Genomic DNA, 21,118 nt, shown 5'->3' with positions numbered 1-21,118 from the left:
ACCTTAGCCATTTGAGTTCATCCTTGGTCGGTGAGAACCAAGATTTAAAAATGTTTGATAATAACAATATCAATATTAATAAAGTTGACTGATAATATTAATACAAATATTGTGAGGGCGGAATTGTATAGAAATCTAACCAATGTCGCAATGTTACATTACATTGCAATTTATCCAACATCACTATGTGACATTACAAAATTAGGCAAGTACATTTAATATTGTGGTTGACTATGTTCGACTAGGTTTCTCAGTCAACACTCTTCAACTTCAATCAAACATAATCGCCTATTAGTATATTGATTAATTACGCCGTAAGGCGTTCCCTCTGAAATCAACTCCCCTCTCTGCCCACCTGTCATCCTTATACGCCATAGGATCCTATGTTAGACGATTGCAAAGGTTTCAACAGTTCGATCAGAATGGTTACAAAATGGTTACAAATTCATTTGGGAAACAGTTTTCACATCTACTTCCATCTCCGACCTTCCATCTGCTTGGAATTCTCATTGCCATTACAGATAGAGAAATCGTGTATTTCAATTCCTTCATTTGTAAGAAAGTAATTTGTGGTTTTTCCTTGATTTAGCTGGATGTTCTCTGAAACTGCAGGCTGATTTCAGACTCCATAGCACTGTAAGGTTTCCGGTTGGCGAGTACCATAAGGTCTGCACGCAGATTGAGGTAACAAGCTTACAATGCTGGTGAGTATTAATATCTTTGTTTTAAATTCTTCTTGGTGCATATAATTTCAAAATGAATATGAAAAAGACTGTCATTATTATTAATTCAAGAGAGAATTATAGGATATAAATTGTGCCATTTTGGTAATTTTTCTTAAAAAAATTAATGTGCCTTTTTTCCCAAAACTTTTCGAATAACATTTAAAGATTTCAAAGTAAATATTTGATTAAATTTTTAAGCTATGGAATTACTTTTCTTTAAGAACTCTACTTTCTTTCCTACATCTGTAGTCATTGGAAATTTAGGAAAATCTATAAATCTGAAAGAGACTGTAATTATGATTAATTCAAGAGAGAATTATAGGATATAACTTGCGCCATTTTGGTTATTTTTCTTAAAATAATTCATATGCCTTCTTTTCCCAAACTTCTCGAAGAACATTTAAAGATTTCAAAGTAAATATTTGATAAAAAATTTGCTCTACAGAATTTCTTTGCTTTTAAGAACTGCTACTTTCTTTTCTTTATATGAAGTCATTGGAAATTTAGGAAACTCTATAAACTCTGCCAAATCTTTGTAGCTTTCATTGGAGTAGAAATTTATGTTAAGGATTTTACACTAACAGGTTCTATGATTCTGAAAAGTGAAGGTAAAATCTTGGATTGATATTATCTAAATGAATACATTCTCAGTCAAAAACTCATTTCTATTTCGTAAATGATCTGAAATTGTATTTCAAAAATTACTTTTCTTCTTTGAATATATATGGACCGAGTTTTGCAGAGGTGAAATCTATGCAAATAACAGCGCTCCATGTACTCCAACGAAGTGTTTATTGCAAATTCTTTAGGGAAACGAAATAGATCTTACAACTTTTCCTCGTTTCATCTGCAAGAAAGTAATTTGGGGCTTTTACTTGGTTTAGTTGGATTTTCTCTAAAACTGCGGATAGATTTCGGACTCCATGAGCACCATAAGGTTTCTGGCTGGTGAGCACGATAAGGTCCATAGACAGATTGAGTAGGAAGCTTGCAGTGCTGGCAAGTATTAGTATCGTTGTTTTAAATTCTGCTTGGTGCATATAATTTCCAAATGAATCCGAAAGAGACTATAATTATGATGAATTCAAGAGAGAATTATAGGATATAACTTGTGCCATTTTGGTTATTTTTCTTAAAAAATTTCATATGCCTTCTTTTCCCAAACTTCTCGAAGAACATTTAAAGATTTCAAAGTAAATATTCGATTAAATTTTTGCGCTACAGAATTTCTTTGCTTTTAAGAACTGCTACTTTCTTTTCTACATCTGAAGTCATTGGAAATTTAGGAAACTCTATAAACTCTGCCAAATCTTTATAGCTTTCTTTGGAGTAGAAAGATCTGTTAAGGATTTTACACTAACAGTTTCTTTGATTCTGAAAAATGAAGGTAAAATCTTGGATTGATATTATCTAGATGGTTACATTCTCGGTCAAAAACTCATTTCTATTTCGTAAATGATCTGAAATTGTATTTCAAAAATTACTTTTCTTCTTTAAATATATATGGACTGAGTTTTGCAGAGGTGAAATTTGCACAAAGAACAACGCTCCAAGTGCTCCAACAAAGTGTTTACTGCAATTCTTTAGGGAAACGAAACAGATCTTACAAATTTTCCTCCATAAATCAAATGTTGTACTTAATGCTTTGCTACCACAATTCTAAAACACAGGGCAAGAGCAGAGTATCTTCGGTACAAGTTCGATAAATAACAAATATTTAAATACATCCACACCAAAAATTGCACACAAAAGATTTGATAGGGAGAGAAAATTCAGATAAATAAGTGGAGCGAAAATTCAGATAGATTGTTTTTCATTAAAACATGAGTAGACAAACAATTTCTTTAATGAGATACACACTCACACAGGTTCTACGAACCATTCACACCCAGTCTAGCTTCGGAGCTTTCCTGTTTTTGCTCAAAACGTGTACAACCTTATCGAGAGAAACTTCATTACGGCATTGAAAATTCCTCGCTGGCCATACTTGTCCTTCCTGGCTTCACCAACGACATTATTCTCTCTAATAGTTCTTTTCTCGCTGGGGTCACTATCGAGGGCTCCATGTTTTCCTTTTCATATCCACAGGCTCGGTTATAATTTATGCCTTTTTCGTACCACTACCACAACCAATACCCATGGCCATAATGTTTTAGTGAATTAAAAATAGTAATTGCGTCTTTATTATGTCCTTTCACACTTCTCTGGATGAAATTCAATATAATTGGAATCACTCTCAAGTATCCAAAAATATTTACGCCGTAAGGCATTCCCTCTGAAATCAACTCCCCTCTCTGCCCACCTGTCATCCTTGTATGCCATAGGATCCTATGTTAGACGATTGCAAAAGTTTCAACCGTTCGATCAAAATGGTTACAAATGCGTTTGGGAAACAGTTTGCGCACTGGTCAATATAACCGATTATAGCGTGGTATCTTGAATTCATCAGGCGTGGTGAGCCTCCTTCTTTACTTACGATAAGGGCAGGCTGTTCGATGACAAATTCGTTTGGGAAACGGTTTGCGCACTGGTCAGCATAACCGATTACAACGTGGTATCTTGAATTCATGAGGCATGGTGAGCCTCCTTCTTTACTTACAATAAGGGCAGGTTGTTTGACGACAGGGAAAGAGCGGCTGAGAATGTTTTTATACAGGTTATGTATATAAATCATGGCGATGGCGATGGCCAGGGGGAGCTTGACACTGAAATTGTCTGCGCAGCATGTTGTGGCCATGGAAAATCAGGCGTGGCGAGCCTCCACCTCTGCCTATGCCGATGCGTAAACTTATATGGATTCTGATGCTGCCAGACATCAATCTCAATTTGGATAGTGAGCTCCTTCGTCCATGTATTTTGTGCCCTTCGTTGTTGTGGCTACTCCATCTACAACTGGTTTTCCTTGGTTTTCCTTCTGTCCTGGCTCTTGCCTATGTGAGGTGCAACATTGTCTCAATCTCTCATTCGCCACTACAATTTCATGACATTATTGCAATGGGGAACGCTATTTAGGTGATACTCTGATTAGTACTTTAATCCAAGACTATCAATTTCCACCAGGTATTTTAATATTCATAAAGTTAAACCATAAATGGTTTTCCAAGTTCTTTAACATTTTTTATTTTAAAATCGACATTATGTAATTAAGAAAATACAATGATGAAGAATTTATTTCTTGTTGTACATTTGATTGGATTAGCTATAAAAATCGCTTAAGATTGGTTTTGCATAACATTTGTATGTATCAAGCTAATACAACTTGAAATAATTCATTCCTCGTGCACATTTGAGTGGATTGAATTAATGTATATTCATCACATGAATACCATTTTATGGGATTTTGCATATTTTAAATAATGGGATCTTTAACCTTGATCGGCCTCGTGAGGTGAAACAGATTAGAAATAATTATCATCACGTTACCATCACGATCAAGGGAGACACATATGTGAAGGTGCCCACCGTAAATAAATGACCGGACTGGTCAATGCTATTTAATAAAAAGTATAAGACAAAGCTATTTGATGAGAAACTAACATATTTGATGTCTTGTTTATAAACTAAAATATTTGATGGTTTGTTCTATCTTGTTTAATATATATTGAAGTTTATTATCAAGTTAGGAAAGAATTAAAAAATAATAACTAAATTCATCATAAGTAAAGAGTATTTTGAATTTTTGGTACCATTACAATGAATGAATTCCATTTCAAACTCTGAGAGAAGGAGAAGTTCATAATAACAAAGTACATAAAACAAAAAATGATAATATGCACAGTTAAATATTGGTTCAGACAACCGATGGAATGGAATTCATGGAATTTACAAACGAACATATGCAATGGAATTCATGGAATTTACAAACGAACATATGCTGCAAAATAAAATGAGATGAGATAATAATATTTACATTGCTATGCATTTAAACTTAAATTTCCACCCCCGACCTACCAGGTACTGTCAACAGTCCATGTTTTAGCTTTTTCATCTCATGGCTTAAATTGGATTAAGCTTTAAAATGTTATTAAAATTAAAATGTTATTTTAATTAATATTTTTAAATATAAATTTCTCATTTATTTAAAAAATAAAATATTTGCATTCTTCAATTTATGCCTTACGGTGTTTCCTTTGCAACATCTGGTGCAAATGCTAGTATTAGTGACATCTGAATTGTGCATAACATCCCACTGTGACAAACATCATTGCAAATGTGACAAATATTTTTGCAATGTTACATTACATTGCAATTTATCCAACATCACAATGTGACATTATAAAATTAGTCAACAACATTTACTAATGTTGTTGAATATGTTCAACATGTTTGAAAATCAACACTCTTCAACTGCGGTTAAACATAATCGTCTTTTAATATTATTGATTAATATTAATAATTAAACATAGTTTACCACATTACAATGTCAATATGAATTGCTCCATTATATTTACATAGCTATGTGATTGTGAAGCATAGTTATGTTGTTGGTATTATATCGTTGTTTGGTGGGTGTTATGTGATGTTTATTATTAATGAGGGTTATGTAAAGTTTAAGGTTGATTATATTTGGATGAATATTTTAAAATGTCAATTTTATTATTTCTTATTTTTTATTTAAATAAATGTTTGGAGGGTTTAATTTTTTTGGTAAATGTTAATGAAATATAAATTCTTTTCATTTCAACATATTAACAAAATTATGTATTACTTAGCTTTTTTAACATCATTTATGTTTTTTTTATGATTTTGGGATTTGTATTTTTAAGTATTTGGGTATTTTAGAGAAAGGTGATAGTTTTGGTGCATTGTCAAAAGTTAGGAAATAAATTATGTTAAGATTTGATCAATAAATCAATTTAGAGTTGGAAACAATAAGAAACTTGTATTTATGATATACGCCATTTTCAAGCAAAGTTTGGCAGAAAGAACATTTTTTGAAGAATTAGATTATGAAGTTTTATTCACAGTGGACATTTTTGAAGAAATAGATTTCGGAGTTTTATCCACAGTGAAAATGTTCATTGTGAATAAAAATTTGGAATCTATTTCTTCAAATTCTGAACAACACAAAAACTTGCAAACAAGAACATTTTTATTTGGAGGGATTTTGGGGATTTAAATTCCTATCATTGGAAGAATTTGTGTTAGATGGCTTGGGAGTTTGCCTTGTCTACTATGAGTTAGACTACTTTTTAGGGAGATCATTGGGCTCATTCCTTAATAGGATCTTTTCAAGACGAATATTGATATGGATGACTTCTTTTAGAGAGATTGGAAGTGGAATTTTGGGTGCCCTCTGACTAAGTATTATTCTCATAAGACTCTACTCCATTTTTCATGGATGTCATGAGTTAGAGCCAATTCTCAATGCCAAGTGGGGTTTTTCATATGAAGAAACTTACTAGATTCATTCACTGCATGGTGTCAAGTTGATTAGTTTCTCCTACAAAATCCATGTCTTTGCTTGGTTAGTGATTTATCAAGGTCTCCCCTCCAGTATTTAATTGGTAAAAAACAACTTTAATGATGGATTGTGCCATTTTTACTTTGGACTAGAAACTATGAAACATATTTATGAGAAAGTTCCTTTATAAGATCTTGCTAGGCTTAACTTCAATCTAAGTTCCCTAACATTCTCCACGACTATTTACAATAGTAGGAAATTTAGTTGGGAGATTCTAAATGGGTGATTAAGGACTCCTTGTCTAGTGTTTGTCATGTTGAAAGTATCTATATATTGTTTGGAAACTCTATTGCAAATACTTTTTTGATAGTGAAGTTAGCTATTTTTTTAGTCAATCAATCCACCGGGGAATTTGAACCTATGACATTTTCTCATTGAGTGCATTAACAATACACGTTGAACCCCATGGGCTTTGATAATGAAAATATTTCTTAAAATGTGTTTTTCAAAAATATGGTGTGATGAGATAATCATACAATACCTAAATAAAAAAATATTATTGATTAAAACGTCAAATTGTAAATCCAAAATCAAATTTTATAATTATTTTATTTGCTCCTAAAAAAATAAACCTTTGTATATAACTCCCTCTCTCCCCCACATACAGAGATATATATATATATAGTTATAATATCTTACTATTTATATGTCAATATCTATTTTCTTATTAGAAATTGATAAATCTTTTAATCCCAATCTTTATTTTATAACCATAAATCAAATTTACATATTCTAATGATTTCCACCTTACCAAGAATTTCAAATATTAGCTATTTAAAATTATCATACTTAACCAATAAAATATTTTGAATTAAATTTTATAATAATTAAACTGCAAGATAATTAAAACTAACCCTAATCTTAATTTTTTACGGCATTTAACAACCACTCCTTTGGTGTCTACGTTAGTATTACTTCAAGTAAGTGTACCATTATTTTTACTTGTAAACAAAGCCACCCAATGCATTATCATGAAAGTACGGTTTTTTTTTTATCTGTACAATTTGATTGGTTTACTCGGCCCATTACAAAATTTTATCAAACATATAATTCAAAAAATCATTATCAATATGAGGCTGCAAAGCCTCTGCAAGTGGGCAACAAAATACTTCAGCACATGGCCCACAGCAGGATTTATGACATGCAAAATTCTCCCAAAACTTCTGTAACATCCGTTTCCTCATCGACCGTCACTATCCATCCCCTCTCCTCCTCCACATCACTGCTACTCGTTATACCTTCCATCTTTAACATTTTTAGAATTTCCAGCCGATCACAAATACTATTTTGTTCAGTACTGCTATGGATGAAATGTACCTGAATATGCCCGCAGACTCTGTACTCTCTAAACAAAGGAGAGTCTTTTGTCCACATAAATACATGTATGCCTCTTCCACCTCTGTTTCTAGTGTGGCTTGAATACTCCAGAAATGATCCATCATGAAACGTTCTAAATATGACATGGAAGCTCGACTTGACATTGTTGGTGATAAAGCATATCAATATTGCACTATATCTATTTAAATTATTTAACTTCCCCGCAGAAAAGCTTGACCCGTCTATTCCATTCCCAAAGAAAATGTCAATTGGTTGAAGATCAAACTTCTTAGCAATCCGCAGCATATCTCCTTCATCAAATATCTGCACAAATTTCATAAATTCTTTTCAGCCGATTGAAAGTAGCGATTATTGCTTTCATTATAATATGTTTCCTGCATGCCTTGCTTTCGGTAAAATCGAATACCCACGTTATAAATATCCGTTCCTCCACTAAAGATGGCAGTTGATGGCTTTTGGTGAGTGGGCGATCTCTGCACATATTTCCCAAATTATTTCATCTTTCAATGATATGATACAAAGTATACTGTATTGCTTTTACAAATTCAAATTGTGATATCCTAACATTAAACAAATACTAAGATTACACGTCCACATTAGTCCCAGGTTCCCTAATTAGCACAAAAAAAATGATAACTTTTGTAGGAAGGAATATTTCGATATATTGAAGAACAAATACCCACCAAAAATCGGCAAATATCATTCCAGATAACTCTATTGTTTGTTGAAAAGTGGAGGCAATTCAATCGTTCCCGCTGATTTAATCCTTGTATCCTCTGCAGCTCCCAACATTCCCCCGCTTTAATCTTTTCTAACGATTCAAGGCCTTCGATATTCAGTGCTTGCAGGCTCAAACACCTATTTATGTTGAGGAATTTAAGATTTGCTAGATTTGAAAGGCTTGTTAATGTCTTCAATGCACAACAGTTTTGCAGGTTGAGGCTTACTAGTGTTGATGGCAAGGCATCAATGCTCATTAGCTGAATATTTCCTGAAAGATCAATAGTTTCAAGCATGGGGGAAACACAATCAGAAATGGATATCTGGGATATGGATGTATTAGTTAAAGTCAAATCTCTTAAAAAACTCATGCCAACTCTCGAATATATGTTTTGAGCGTCCACGTTCCCCTGATCCTGAAAACTGAAGTTGTCTATGGGACAACCGTCTATAGCCAAAATCTTGATATTTGGTGCTGCAATTCCTTCTGGTAAGATTCGGTGGAGACAGCAGCATTGAATCAGAAACAGCTTTGTTAATCCCCTCAAATTGGCTACAGTAAGTGGTATGTCTTTTAACGCTGGGCTCCCTATTGTTATTTGTTCTAACTTGTCAAGCATTCCCAAGTTGTATGGTAATTGTGATACACGGGTGCCAAGTAAATTCAGATATCTTAAATGCCTTTGATACGGGATTCTCCCTGGCAGGTATACCAATTTATCACAGCCTTTGAAGTCAACATGCTCAAGTGTGGTAATTTCTCCCAAAATATCCGGTGGGATTGACAGCTCGGAGCAGTCTCGCAATGCCAAATATTGAAGTTGCACTAACTCAGAAAAGGCATTGGGCAATTCAGTCAGTTGAGAGCAGCCAGAAAGATCTAAATGTCTTAAGTTTGGAAGATGGGAAAAATCGATTGGAAGAGATTGCAGGAATCCTAGATTTTTCAACACTAGATTAGTCAAAGTTCTCATGCGGGTAACCCAGTTTTCTAGATAGCGGAAAAGAGGAGATTCATTTAGTATAGACTGAGAAATTAAAGATGTTCTCTGTCCTGAAGATGCTGTTTGTCCGGGCTTAGTTGAGATATGTGCGAGGCCAGGCCATCCCTTTGTTGGTGTACATGCACTAGCTGTAGACTAGCCGTAGACTTAGACTAGCTGTAGACTAGTTGTGCTGGTGTACATGCACCTAGATTAGGTTCAGTGAACTCATTGTTTGCATGCATGCGGCACAGCACACTTAGCTTTAGTTAGCTTTAGTTATTGCATGCACAACTAAGCTTAACTTAAGTGCTTTTATGTATTTATACTAAACCTCATAATGTAGAATTACTTTTCATTCTTTCTCAATTCTTGCTCGCTTTCTTCTTTGCCTTGCAAGCTTGTTATTGTTTTACAGATCTAGATCTATCTGTGTTTCTCACAAATCTTACATGGTATCGGAGCACAGGGATTTGTAAATCAGTGCACAAGCAATTTATTTGCAGGTTCAGAAGATTGAAGCAACAAGAAAGAATGGAGTCTAAATTGGAGTTTCCACCATCGGCAATTCTCACTCCATATAACTATTTCGAATGGAAGCCAAAGATTCAACTTCATCTCAGAAGTAGAGGCTTATTTCGAATAACCATGGAAACGGAAGTTGAACCAACATCGGCAGTGGAGAAATCAAGATATTTCAATCGCATGGACGAGGCCTTCGGCATCCTATGTTTTTCTATTTCTCCGGAACTGCTATTTTATGTTGAATCATGTTCAACTCCAAATCAGGTATGGAAAATTTTGGAAGAATTGTTTGGAAAACAAAATGAAATGCTTAAAATGGTAGAGGATTCAATTGCAATCTATAGAAATTGTCATGAAAGCTTTAGCTTAGAACCGGAGGACCCTCATGTCGCCAGCCTGTACGCCACCAACTACGTCCAAGGTCTCCAAGAAACCGACGGTGGTGAGTACGAAGACGACGATCCTCTGGATTCGATTTCGAACTTGCGAGAGATTGAAAGGCAAACAAGCTTACAACCCGATGATGACCAAGAGTTCGAATTCACGGGTTTCGTCGTCGATCAACTGGTCTGCGCGGGAAGCACGAATATCGTTGAGGGTTTGGACGCCCAAGAAAAGGGCCACCCCGATAGCCCCGATAATGAGTCCTGGACTGCCAACAAAGCGCAGAAAGTGGCCGCTGCCAAGGTCCGCCGTGCTCAGGAAGCTGTGGTGAACGGGCGTCCCTTCTCAGAAACCCTCGTCCAGGTTCTCTACAACCTCAACGACCAGCTCCAGACCGAGGACATCGACATTCCTCTCACGCAAATCCGTCCTATCAAGAAGATCGCCATCGTCGTCGTCACGGGCGATCGCGGCCTCTGCGGCGGTTACAACAATTTCGTCTTGAAGAAGGCCGAGCGCCGCATGGCGGAGCTTCGCGAGCTCGGCATCAATTACACAGTCGTCAGCATCGGCAAGAAGGGCAACTCCTACTTCAATTCGAGTCTCATACAGGCCGCCGCGGAAAGCCTAATGTCGTGCTCACCAACTGAAGCAGGAGGAGTTCCTCTCAGATTCACCAACGATCTTGACATCGATGATTATGCGCTGGAACGGCCCCCAGATTGGGTGGTCCGAATTCGCCTACACGTCGCCCATGGAGGGCCAACCGGTCTCATGGCGTGGGACACCTCGGCCTGGCCTTACTACGACTCGGCTCTCCAGACGCCGTCGGGTGACAAGGACAGCAATTATCTGCAGGCCTGTAACGAGAAGGGTAAGGTGTACATGGCTACCCCGAGCCCTTGGTTCTTCAAGAACATCCAGAGCGATAGCTGTTGCTCGTCGGCGTGCATGAATTCCGACGAAAATAATTGCAATTGCCAAGTGAAGGGCAATTATCAAGGCCCGGGCCTCTGGCTCACCCGATGGCAGCAGATCATAAGCCTCAACCCACCTCTAGTCGAGATCGTCACGTGGAATGACTGGTTGGAGAGCTCCTACGTGGCACCTCCGCTGAGCCAAGGCGATAACGCCAAGAGCGTGGCGAGCTTCACACACCAGGCGTACCTGGATCTGGGCGAGCATTACATCCGATGGTACAAGACGGGCAGCGAGCCCGCCGTGACAGAGGACGCTCTCTACCTGTTCTATTACACCCAATCCAAGAACGCCAATGCCACCATCGACAGTTGCAAGGTGTTGCACTCCGATGAGCTGAGCGATAAAGTACACGTAACTACAGTACTGACAGACGCTTCCATGGTAGTGTTGAATTCTGGGAGCGCTTCCCAGACGTTCAGTGCTCCAGCGGGGATTAACACATACAGTATGGATTTCAGCGAAGGGCAACAGTCTGCCACGGTAAGCCGCGGAGGATCAGTAGTGAAGTCAGTGAGTGGAGGCATCCAAATCAGCACCAGCGACATCTCCCGCTTCAATTTTAACGTTTATTCCACTTCTGCATGATCATATCATGAAGATTTATCTCTATTTTTGCATTATATTTGAGGGGGGTTTTCTTCCCACTGGGTTTTCCCTCTTTCCTCATTTTTATGCATTGTATATGGGTACCTAAAATGGCCGTGTTGCCGGGACTCATTCATTATTGCATCACACTCACCTAAGTTACGCTTAAGGGGGGGTGTTGGTGTACATGCACTAGCTGTAGACTAGCCGTAGACTTAGACTAGCTGTAGACTAGTTGTGCTGGTGTACATGCACCTAGATTAGGTCCAGTGAACTCATTGTTTGCATGCATGCGGCACAGCACACTTAGCTTTAGTTAGCTTTAGTTATTGCATGCACAACTAAGCTTAACTTAAGTGCTTTTATGTATTTATACTAAACCTCATAATGTAGAATTACTTTTCATTCTTTCTCAATTCTTGCTCGCTTTCTTCTTTGCCTTGCAAGCTTGTTATTGTTTTACAGATCTAGATCTATCTGTGTTTCTCACAAATCTTACACCCTTGAAGTATCTCCGCCCGTGTAGACAATATTCAAATCAGTTAAGTGCCGGGGAAGCTGAAAAGCACATAGAACCTGTTAATTTAATTTAAGGTGGAACAAAATGAACGGCAAAATGTTCACTGAGATGCACTTACATCTTCATCAAAATTGTCGAAAAACTGTTCGACACTGTTACTCAGACCCTGAATTTCCAAAACTCTTAATCTTCGCAGAGACACGGAGGGGAATAAACCCGACGAGAAACTGGGCGTGATTTTGAGATTGCGCAAGCGAAGCCATACCAACTCTCCCGACACATTGAAACTCTTTTTCCACTCGTAAAATGATGAAGATAGATCTACATTTTCAATTACAAGGAGACGCAGACCTTCACACCTAGTGTCCCGCCAGAAATAAAATGGGTCTTCTTTATTCCAGAACCTAATTCCCCGAATCTGTAACCTTGATGCGGTCTGAGAATCACATTAATCAACCTGAAACTTAAAAATTCCAACCTTTCAACATTATCAAATAAAATGACACAAAGAAAGCCAATACACGTACCGGCAATTTCCGAAATTCATTTATATTGGACGAATTAAGCCTCAGTGGTTTACACATTGGGAACGCACGAAATTCTTCCCGGGCAATATGTATTGCCAATTCCCTAAGTTGATCGTGCATTGTAATCTTAGATAGGCCGAAATCATCGTAGTCGATGTTCTGAAACAAGAAAAAGAAAAGAAGTAAGCAAAAGGTAAGTATTCGCAGGGGTTACGTTTTCTTTGGCAGATTGATGAACATTGGTGTTACTGCATTTAAAAAACACAAGGCTTACCGGATATTTCAGCTTTCTGTCATAATGGAAGTCCAAGAGACATTTTTGACGGAGACTTTCCAGATTGTCTCCACTTCTGCTGTGGTCATATAATTCTTCCAAGACTCGAATCGCTGATTCCTTGTCTTCCCCAACAAAGAAACAGCCAATGTCCAAAAATACCTCTTTCTCTTCGGGGTCCAGAGCATCGTAACTCACTCTTAGAGACTTTACTATACCGTCTGGTAGTGTTGAAGACAACTTTTCCAACTGCCGCTTCCAGTACTCTTTGTCACACTGACCAACAAACAGTCCTCCAAAAACCTTCAAGGACAAAGGCAGCCCCCCACAAATTTTCAAGAACTCCTCAACTAAATTTTCGAGCTCTTCAGATGGTATAGGTCGAGAAAAAGCATGCCGGCAGAAGAGCTCTCGGGCATGCCTTTTATGCAATGGCTTTACATTGTAGACCACAATTTTCGCAGAAAAGCGTCTGAACAAATCCTTTTCACGAGATGTGATTAATATCCGACTCCCAGATGCCACGGCATCCACATCTAGCAGACTTTCTATTTGATCCATATGATCAACGTCATCCAGAACTATAAAAACAGGGGGGAGAAGTGGTAAGCAATCTTGTAAAATACGTCTCCCTTGAGAGGTACTGTCAATATGGTGCAAATCATAATTACCCAACAGATCACGGAGGAGCCTGTTCTGCAGAGATAGCAAATCCCTTTTTCTGACTTCAAACAAAATACTTGATCTACTGAAATCAGGTCCTCTGGAGTTATAGAGATATTTAACAAGAGTTGATTTTCCTATACCGCCCATTCCCGCAATCCCCACAATAATTGTAGCCTTTGAATGTTGGAATTTAATTCCAACTGCAACAATGAACAGCTGCACAGGAATCTGATTTGCAGTAAATGTTACAGGCTGTTCGGTGCAGCCAAGTCGCCTTTGATATTTCTGCACATTAATATGCATTAAAGTTTCAGTTGATTTCCCCTGCAGACAACCGACTTGTTTTTTGATAAAGGCATCACCGCCTTGCTGCAATAAATTCTGAGATAAACATTAGAAGATATTTTGTAATATTTTATTGTTTTAATCAAATATCTTTCAGCATATAAATACCGCACAGCAGTTCTGTTTTAATGTTAGCAGCTGTAGCAGCAGAGTGATACACAGCAGAGAAGAGCACGCAGCAGCGTGAAGATAAATTCTTCCAGAAAGGCACGGCAGTGCACAGCAGTGTAAACGCAACAGTGTAGCAGAGAGCGGAAAGGCAAAAATGCACAGCAGTGCAGATTTGTCTGTAATTTGTTTTATGTTTGTTTACTAAGAGAGAACACAGATCTTATTTGTGTAAAACAACAACGTTTTTTTTCAAGCACAATCTCTTATGAAATTCCTGTAACAGTTAGTTTACTTTTATTAAACGCAAGTTATTTTCCTGTTGCTGTTACACCGTAACTTAAAAATTACTTGACGTCAAAAATTTACGTTGCTGAAACACCACGATCAGCGTTGCTGAAACACCTGTTTCAGCAACTGAAAAAAAAACTGTGTTGCCGAAACACCGTTTCCAGCAAGCGAATTTTTCTGTTTTTCTCTGTAAAAACAGAGTGCGATTTTTTGTCTGTTTGTTATGGGATTTATCAGAAAATTCCAACATGGTATCGGAGCTAGTCTAGGCACTCAGTGAGTCAAAAACAGAGATTGTTTTTCACTGTAGGAGCTGTAAGAAGTTTGTTGAGCAGATTTTTCAGCAGAGAAAGTTTTTGCTTGTTTTTTAAAAAAAAATACAGTCAGTATCTTTTCTTTACCAGTACAGGTTAAGATGGCAGATACTGGAACAGGTTTGACAAATCCCCAACTGCCTCAGTTTAATGGGAAAAATTACAGTTATTGGTCCATAACAATGAAAGCATTGTTTGCTTCTCAAGGAATATGGGAGCTGGTTGAAACAGGTTATGCTGAACCTGCAGATGCAACAGCACTGGCTGCTTTGACAGCAGCAGAAAGAGACCAATTGAAGGGTGACAGAAAGAAGGATGCCAAAGCCCTCTTTTTCCTCTTCCAATCAGTACATGAAAGTGTTTTTCCGCGGATTGCAGCAGCAAAAAAGTCCAAAGAGGCATGGGATATTCTCCAAACTGTCTATCAAGGCATGGAGAAGGTGAAGACTGCAAAGTTGCAGATGTTGAGGAGAGACTTTGAAAATCTCAGCATGAAGGAATCTGATACAATAGATTCATTCTTCACTCAGGTTATTGGATTGATAACCCAGATAAGATCTCATGGTGAGATTCTTGAAGATAGAAGGGTTGTAGATAAAATCTTGAGATGTTTACCCTCAAGGTTTGAATCTATTGTGGTGGCAATAGAAGAAACAAAAGATCTCTCACAGTTCACGGTAGATGAGCTGAGTGCTTCTCTGTTGTCTCATGAACACAGACTGAGTAGAGGAACAGATTCCTCTTTTGAGCAAGCATTCAAGACTCAGATGTCTTTTGGCCAAAGAAGAGGTAGAGGCAGAGCAAATTACAGAGGTCGTGGAAGAAGCCAAAACAGAGGCAGAAATTATCCAGCTAGCACAAGCGGAAGGAGCTGCAATCAGAACCAAGCTGAAGGTTCAAGCAAACATCAAGCTCATGGACAAAGGTATGACAAATCCCAAGTCCAATGTCATTATTGTAAAAAATTTGGACACTATGCCAATGAATGCAAGAAAAAACAAAATGACATGAACAATAGGCAGAATGTTAATTTTGCAAATGAAGAAGATAAGAACCCAAAGAATGTGCTGTTAACATGTAACATAGCACAAGACAAGCAAGAAGATTTTTGGTTCTTAGACTCAGGTTGTAGTAATCACATGACTGGAAATATTGAAATGTTTGCCAATCTGGATGAAAATGTGAAATCTGAGGTAACAACAGGGACTGATGATAAGATAACTGTCAAGGGTAAGGGCAGTGTCAATATTCGAGCAAAAAATGGAGAACAGATGACTGTGCAAGCTGTATACTATGTACCTGGTCTGAAATGTAATCTTTTGAGCATTGGACAGCTCATGAACAAAGGTTACAACGTGTTCTTCAAAGATGATTTGTGTACTATCAGAGACATACCTCCAAGTAAGAAGATCATTGCACAGGTGCAGATGACCAGCAATAGAATGTTTCCTCTCAAACTCAGGGCAGATTTGAAGGAAGGCAGAACTATTGCGGCTGTAACACAAGAAGTCTTTCAAGAACAGGTGAAAGATGTGAATTGGTTGTGGCATTTGAGATTTGGACATCTCAATTTCGGAGGCCTGAATCTGTTGCACAGAAAGGGCATGGTAAAGGGATTGTCGTTGATTGAGAAACCGGACAGCCTTTGTGAAGGCTGCATCTTGGGCAAGCAACATAAAGAAAGCTTTCCAGCAGGAAAGAGTATAAGGGCAAAAGCACCCTTGGAAATTGTTCACTCTGATGTGTGTGGACCGATGCAAATACCATCATTTGCTGGAAATAGATATGTTTTAACTTTTATTGATGATTACACCAGAAAGACATGGGTGTATATGCTGAAACAGAAGAGTGAAGTGTTTGAGAAATTCCGCCACTTCAAAACTCTTGTTGAAAAGCAGAGTGGACATTATATCAAAGTGCTCAGAACAGATAGAGGAGGAGAGTACATCTCCCAAGAATTTCTGCGTTTTTGCAGAGAAAATGGCATACAAAAGCAGTTCACAGCAAGGTATACACCTCAGCAAAACGGTGTTGCTGAAAGAAAGAATAGGACCATTCTTGACATGGTCAGAAGTATGTTGAAGGCAAAACATTTGCCGTATGAGTATTGGGCAGAAGCTGTTACTTGCGCAGTTTACATCTTGAATAGATGCCCAACTAAAGCTGTCATGAACAGAATACCAGAAGAGGCATGGAGTGGTCAAAAGCAAACTGTCACTCACATGAGAGTATTCGGTTGTGTGGCATATGCACATGTACCGGATCAGCTAAGGAAAAAGCTTGATAGTAAGGGGGAGAAGTGTGTCTTTATTGGCTATTGTGATGAGTCAAAGGCATATAAACTCTATAATCCATCCACCAAGAAGTTAATAGTAAGCAGAGATGTGCAGTTCATTGAAGATGAAGCTTGGGATGGAAGCTTGGATAAAACAGTGAATGTGAAGACAATAGTGTCTCATGAAGAAGAAGAGGAAGGGACAGCAGCAAATAATCCTTCCTTGGTGGCTCCTCCTACACCACAGCAAGTACAACAAACCACACCACAAGCTGGAATCCGAACAGCCTTGAGAAGTCAAGGAAGAACAGTTGCTGTTACACCACAAACAGCAACTGCTGAAACAGCAACTGCTGAAACAGCACAGGGATCAAATACACCCTCAAGTTCGGATGGAACTCCAAGCACACCAAGAAGACCAAGATTCAGAAATCTGAGTGAGATTTATGAACAAGGAGAGGTAAGTAACAATACTGGTCTGAATTCATTATTCGCTTTGTATTGTCATATTGATGACCCAATCCATTTTGAAGATGCTGTAAATGAAGATAAATGGATTGAAGCAATGAATGAAGAAATTGGTGCAATAGAGAAGAGTAAAACATGGGAGTTAGTGGATCTCCCTAAAGGCAAAGATGCCATTGGAGTTAAGTGGGTTTATAAGACCAAGAGTAATGCCGAAGGTAAGATTGACAGGCACAAAGCAAGGCTTGTTGTGAAAGGCTACAAGCAGCAATAAGGCAGAGACTATGATGAAACCTTTGCACCAGTAGCAAGGATGGAAACAGTCAAAACAGTGTTGTCTATTGCAGCACAACACAAATGGAAGATTTATCAGATGGATGTTAAATCTGCATTCCTGAATGGAGTGTTAAAAGAAGAGGTTTATGTTGATCAACCTCCGGGCTATGAAGTTGAAGGACAAGAGCATAAAGTTTGTAAACTGAAGAAGGCTCTTTATGGGCTGAAGCAAGCTCCAAGAGCATGGTATAGCAGAATTGATGCTTATCTGATTGAGAATGGGTTTGATAAGTGTGATGGTGAACCCACACTCTACATAAAGCAGAATGACGGTAAGATTATTATTGTTGTTTTATATGTAGATGATCTGATTTTTACTAGCAATGATGCTTCTCTCATTGCTGATTTTAAAGCAGTCATGAAGAGTGAATTTGAAATGACTGACTTAGGCTTCTTAAGATATTTTCTTGGAATTGAAGTAGACCAAAGTGAAAATGGTGTTTTCATTTCTCAAGATAAATATGTAGAAGCTGTTTTGAAGAGATTTAACATGCAGAACAGCAAGGCTGCTGTGACTCCAACAGTAGTGGGGCTGAAATTAACCAAAGAAGACAGCAGCAAATATTTTGATCCAAAATTGTACAAGAGCATAGTTGGCAGCCTTATGTACTTGACTGCAACTAGGCCGGACATTATGCACGCTGTGAGTTTAATCTCCAGATTTATGGAAAGACCGAAAGAGACTCATTGGCAGGCAGCCAAGAGAATTCTAAGGTATGTGAATGGAACGAAGGGGTTTGGTATTTTATACTCCTCTTCTGAAAGTTTCATGTTGACAGGTTACACTGACAGTGACTGGGCTGGAAGTGTTGATGATAGGAAAAGCACATCGGGATATGTGTTTCATATGGGATCGGGAGCCATCTCATGGGCTTCCAAGAAGCAACCAGTTGTGGCTTTATCAACAGCAGAGGCAGAGTATGTGGCAGCAACAGCAGCAGCATGCCAAGCAGTATGGCTGAGAAGAGTTCTCAAAGATTTGTGTCATGAACAAGAAAATGGCACAACCATTTACTGTGACAATAGCTCAGCAATAGCATTGTCTAAAAACTCTGTTTTTCATAAAAGAACAAAGCACATAGACACCAAATATCACTTCATACGTGAATTGGTTAACAATGGTGAGATTGTTTTGCAGCACTGCAGAACAGAGGATCAGCTTGCAGACATCTTGACAAAACCATTAGCAAAGAAAGGTTTTGATCATTTCAGAAAATGTCTGGGTATGCAGCAGTTGAAATTAAGGGGGAGTGTTGGAATTTAATTCCAACTGCAACAATGAACAGCTGCACAGGAATCTGATTTGCAGTAAATGTTACAGGCTGTTCGGTGCAGCCAAGTCGCCTTTGATATTTCTGCACATTAATATGCATTAAAGTTTCAGTTGATTTCCCCTGCAGACAGCCGACTTGTTTTTTGATAAAGGCATCACCGCCTTGCTGCAATAAATTCTGAGATAAACATTAGAAGATATTTTGTAATATTTTATTGTTTTAATCAAATATCTTTCAGCATATAAATACCGCACAGCAGTTCTGTTTTAATGTTAGCAGCTGTAGCAGCAGAGTGATACACAGCAGAGAAGAGCACGCAGCAGCGTGAAGATAAATTCTTCCAGAAAGGCACGGCAGTGCACAGCAGTGTAAACGCAACAGAGAGCGGAAAGGCAAAAAGGCACAGCAGTGCAGATTTGTCTGTAATTTGTTTTATGTTTGTTTACTAAGAGAGAACACAGATCTTATTTGTGTAAAACAACAGCGTTTTTTTTCAAGCACAATCTCTTATGAAATTCCTGTAACAGTTAGTTTACTTTTATTAAACGCAAGTTATTTTCCTGTTGCTGTTACACCGTAACTTAAAAAATACTTGACGTCAAAAATTTACGTTGCTGAAACACCACGATCAGCGTTGCTGAAACACCTGTTTCAGCAACTGAAAAAAAACTGTGTTGCTGAAACACCGTTTCCAGCAAGCGAATTTTTCTGTTTTTCTGTGTAAAAACAGAGTGCGATTTTTTGTCTGTTTGTTATGGGATTTATCAGAAAATTCCAACATTGAATAGCCGTATTGCGGAATTTCATTTTGAAAATCTTCAGCCGCTTGGTCGAGGCCTACTGGGTATTTAGCGACTTCTAACGCTTCCCGTTTAAATACCTCTTTTAACACACCATCCACAATTTCCTCCAATATCTCCCCATAATCACTAAAAAGGCAAACAGATATTCACTTGTTAGGGTTTGCACTCGGAAATGTTAGAAGCGAATGTGATAAATTCAAGATTCCCAATAAATATATTTAAAGGTTTGCAATAATCTCCAAAATCTCCCCCCTAAAAGAAAACAGATATATATTACTCAGGAAATGTGAGAACCAGAAATAATGATGAATTCAGGGTTTGAGATATATTATTATTATTTAATTTTAATGGCTAAACATTATATTAATGTATGAAAGTTTGTAAGACAAAGGACTGGATTTGATTGTAAAGTTAAGTCTAGCCAGACATACATAACCAGCGTATACTTCAAAATAAATTCAATAAATAAGGTGTGATTCACCTTCCATTTGTTTCGAACAGCGGACCATAAATCTCCGCGACTTGATTGAGGGCTGTCTTCCAATTCTGGATGGCTTCCATGCTGACTCTGCCTTTGCGTTGGTGTTCTTCAAATACTTGTGCATATTGCCCTTTCTCAACGTAACGAAGGTCCGAAGGCTTAACATCGGCAAACACCGGAATAATCTTGGTGTTGCGCTCATGGTGTGATCTCAAAACCCAACATAACTCATCCAAGCACCATTTCGATTCAGCATAACGCTCAGAAAATATGGTGACATGGACCAGAGCGCTCTGAATGGCGGCGAGGATAGCAGGAGAAATGTTATCCCCGGCACGAAATTCGTCCTTATCCAGAAAGACTCTCAACCCATAGCTTCTGAGGCGATGGTAGATGAGGGTGGCAAGAGTCTTCTTGACGTCGGGTCCCCTGTGATTTATGAAAACTTGGTATGGTGCCGCCACTTCCACTGTCTCTGGCAACTGCGCCATAGATTAGAGGAACACTTCGCAATTAATGAGGCAATTGGAGAAATCGAGAGAAATGTGAACGGTTTTTAATGTGAATTTGCGCTATGTGAACGGTATTTAATGTAAGTTCGCGTTATGCTGATTTAACTGAAGCTTGTGTGTGGCTCCGTTAACTGTAGGACGGTTGCTCCGTTAACTGTTGCTTTACTTTTTCAAGGAGTTTGAAGTATGATTGGATAAGATCAAATTCTGCACAAATTAATT

General features: G+C 38.1%; 3 protein-coding genes across 3 annotated transcripts; 1 reads left to right on the top strand and 2 right to left on the bottom strand.

Annotated features, from left to right (window-relative positions):
- Window positions 1–7,216: 7,216 nt before the first annotated feature.
- Window positions 7,217–9,342, bottom strand: LOC149243741 (uncharacterized). Its single transcript, XM_089367856.1, has 3 exons — window positions 8,211–9,342; window positions 7,938–8,000; window positions 7,217–7,830 (listed from the first exon to the last, which is right to left on the bottom strand). The coding sequence occupies exons 1-3, from the start codon at window positions 9,219–9,221 to the stop codon at window positions 7,324–7,326; spliced, it is 1,581 nt and encodes a 526-aa protein (XP_089223982.1). The 5' UTR covers window positions 9,222–9,342; the 3' UTR covers window positions 7,217–7,323.
- Window positions 9,343–9,758: 416 nt separating this feature from the next.
- On the top strand, window positions 9,759–11,732 carry LOC149243740 (uncharacterized). Its single transcript, XM_089367854.1, has one exon. It carries the CDS (start codon window positions 9,765–9,767, stop codon window positions 11,703–11,705), a length of 1,941 nt encoding a protein of 646 aa, XP_089223980.1. The 5' UTR covers window positions 9,759–9,764; the 3' UTR covers window positions 11,706–11,732.
- A 468-nt stretch (window positions 11,733–12,200) lies between these two features.
- Window positions 12,201–20,875, bottom strand: LOC149243739 (disease resistance protein RUN1-like). Its single transcript, XM_089371295.1, has 7 exons — window positions 20,385–20,875; window positions 19,880–20,029; window positions 14,146–14,233; window positions 13,027–13,977; window positions 12,753–12,911; window positions 12,344–12,661; window positions 12,201–12,263 (listed from the first exon to the last, which is right to left on the bottom strand). Exons 1-7 carry the CDS (start codon window positions 20,873–20,875, stop codon window positions 12,201–12,203), a joined length of 2,220 nt encoding a protein of 739 aa, XP_089227421.1.
- Window positions 20,876–21,118: the final 243 nt, after the last annotated feature.

The sequence above is a fragment of the Pinus tabuliformis genome, chromosome 8, assembly GCF_031772625.1.
Source record: "Pinus tabuliformis cultivar Carrire ecotype Pingquan chromosome 8, CPIR1, whole genome shotgun sequence".
Classification (NCBI taxonomy): domain Eukaryota; kingdom Viridiplantae; phylum Streptophyta; class Pinopsida; order Pinales; family Pinaceae; genus Pinus; species Pinus tabuliformis.
Note: the sequence above shows the minus strand (reverse complement) of the source record. Positions and strands in the feature narration are given on the sequence as shown.

What these genes read in the sequence shown, in the direction of transcription:
- LOC149243741 (XM_089367856.1), bottom strand. Translation starts at nt 9,221, where the DNA reads ATGAGAACTTTGACTAATCTAGTGTTGAAAAATCTAGGATTCCTGCAA. An exon ending in ATGATATTTGCCGATTTTTG is followed by an intron (nt 8,001 to 8,210) that starts GTGGGTATTTGT and finishes AAATATGTGCAG; the next exon opens with AGATCGCCCACTCACCAAAA. An exon ending in GAGGAACGGATATTTATAAC is followed by an intron (nt 7,831 to 7,937) that starts GTGGGTATTCGA and finishes AAATTTGTGCAG; the next exon opens with ATATTTGATGAAGGAGATAT.
- LOC149243740 (XM_089367854.1), top strand. Translation starts at nt 9,765, where the DNA reads ATGGAGTCTAAATTGGAGTTTCCACCATCGGCAATTCTCACTCCATAT.
- LOC149243739 (XM_089371295.1), bottom strand. Translation starts at nt 20,875, where the DNA reads ATGGCGCAGTTGCCAGAGACAGTGGAAGTGGCGGCACCATACCAAGTT. An exon ending in CTGTTCGAAACAAATGGAAG is followed by an intron (nt 20,030 to 20,384) that starts GTGAATCACACC and finishes TTGCCTTTTTAG; the next exon opens with TGATTATGGGGAGATATTGG. An exon ending in CCGCAATACGGCTATTCAAT is followed by an intron (nt 14,234 to 19,879) that starts GTTGGAATTTTC and finishes CCTTTCTGGAAG; the next exon opens with AATTTATCTTCACGCTGCTG.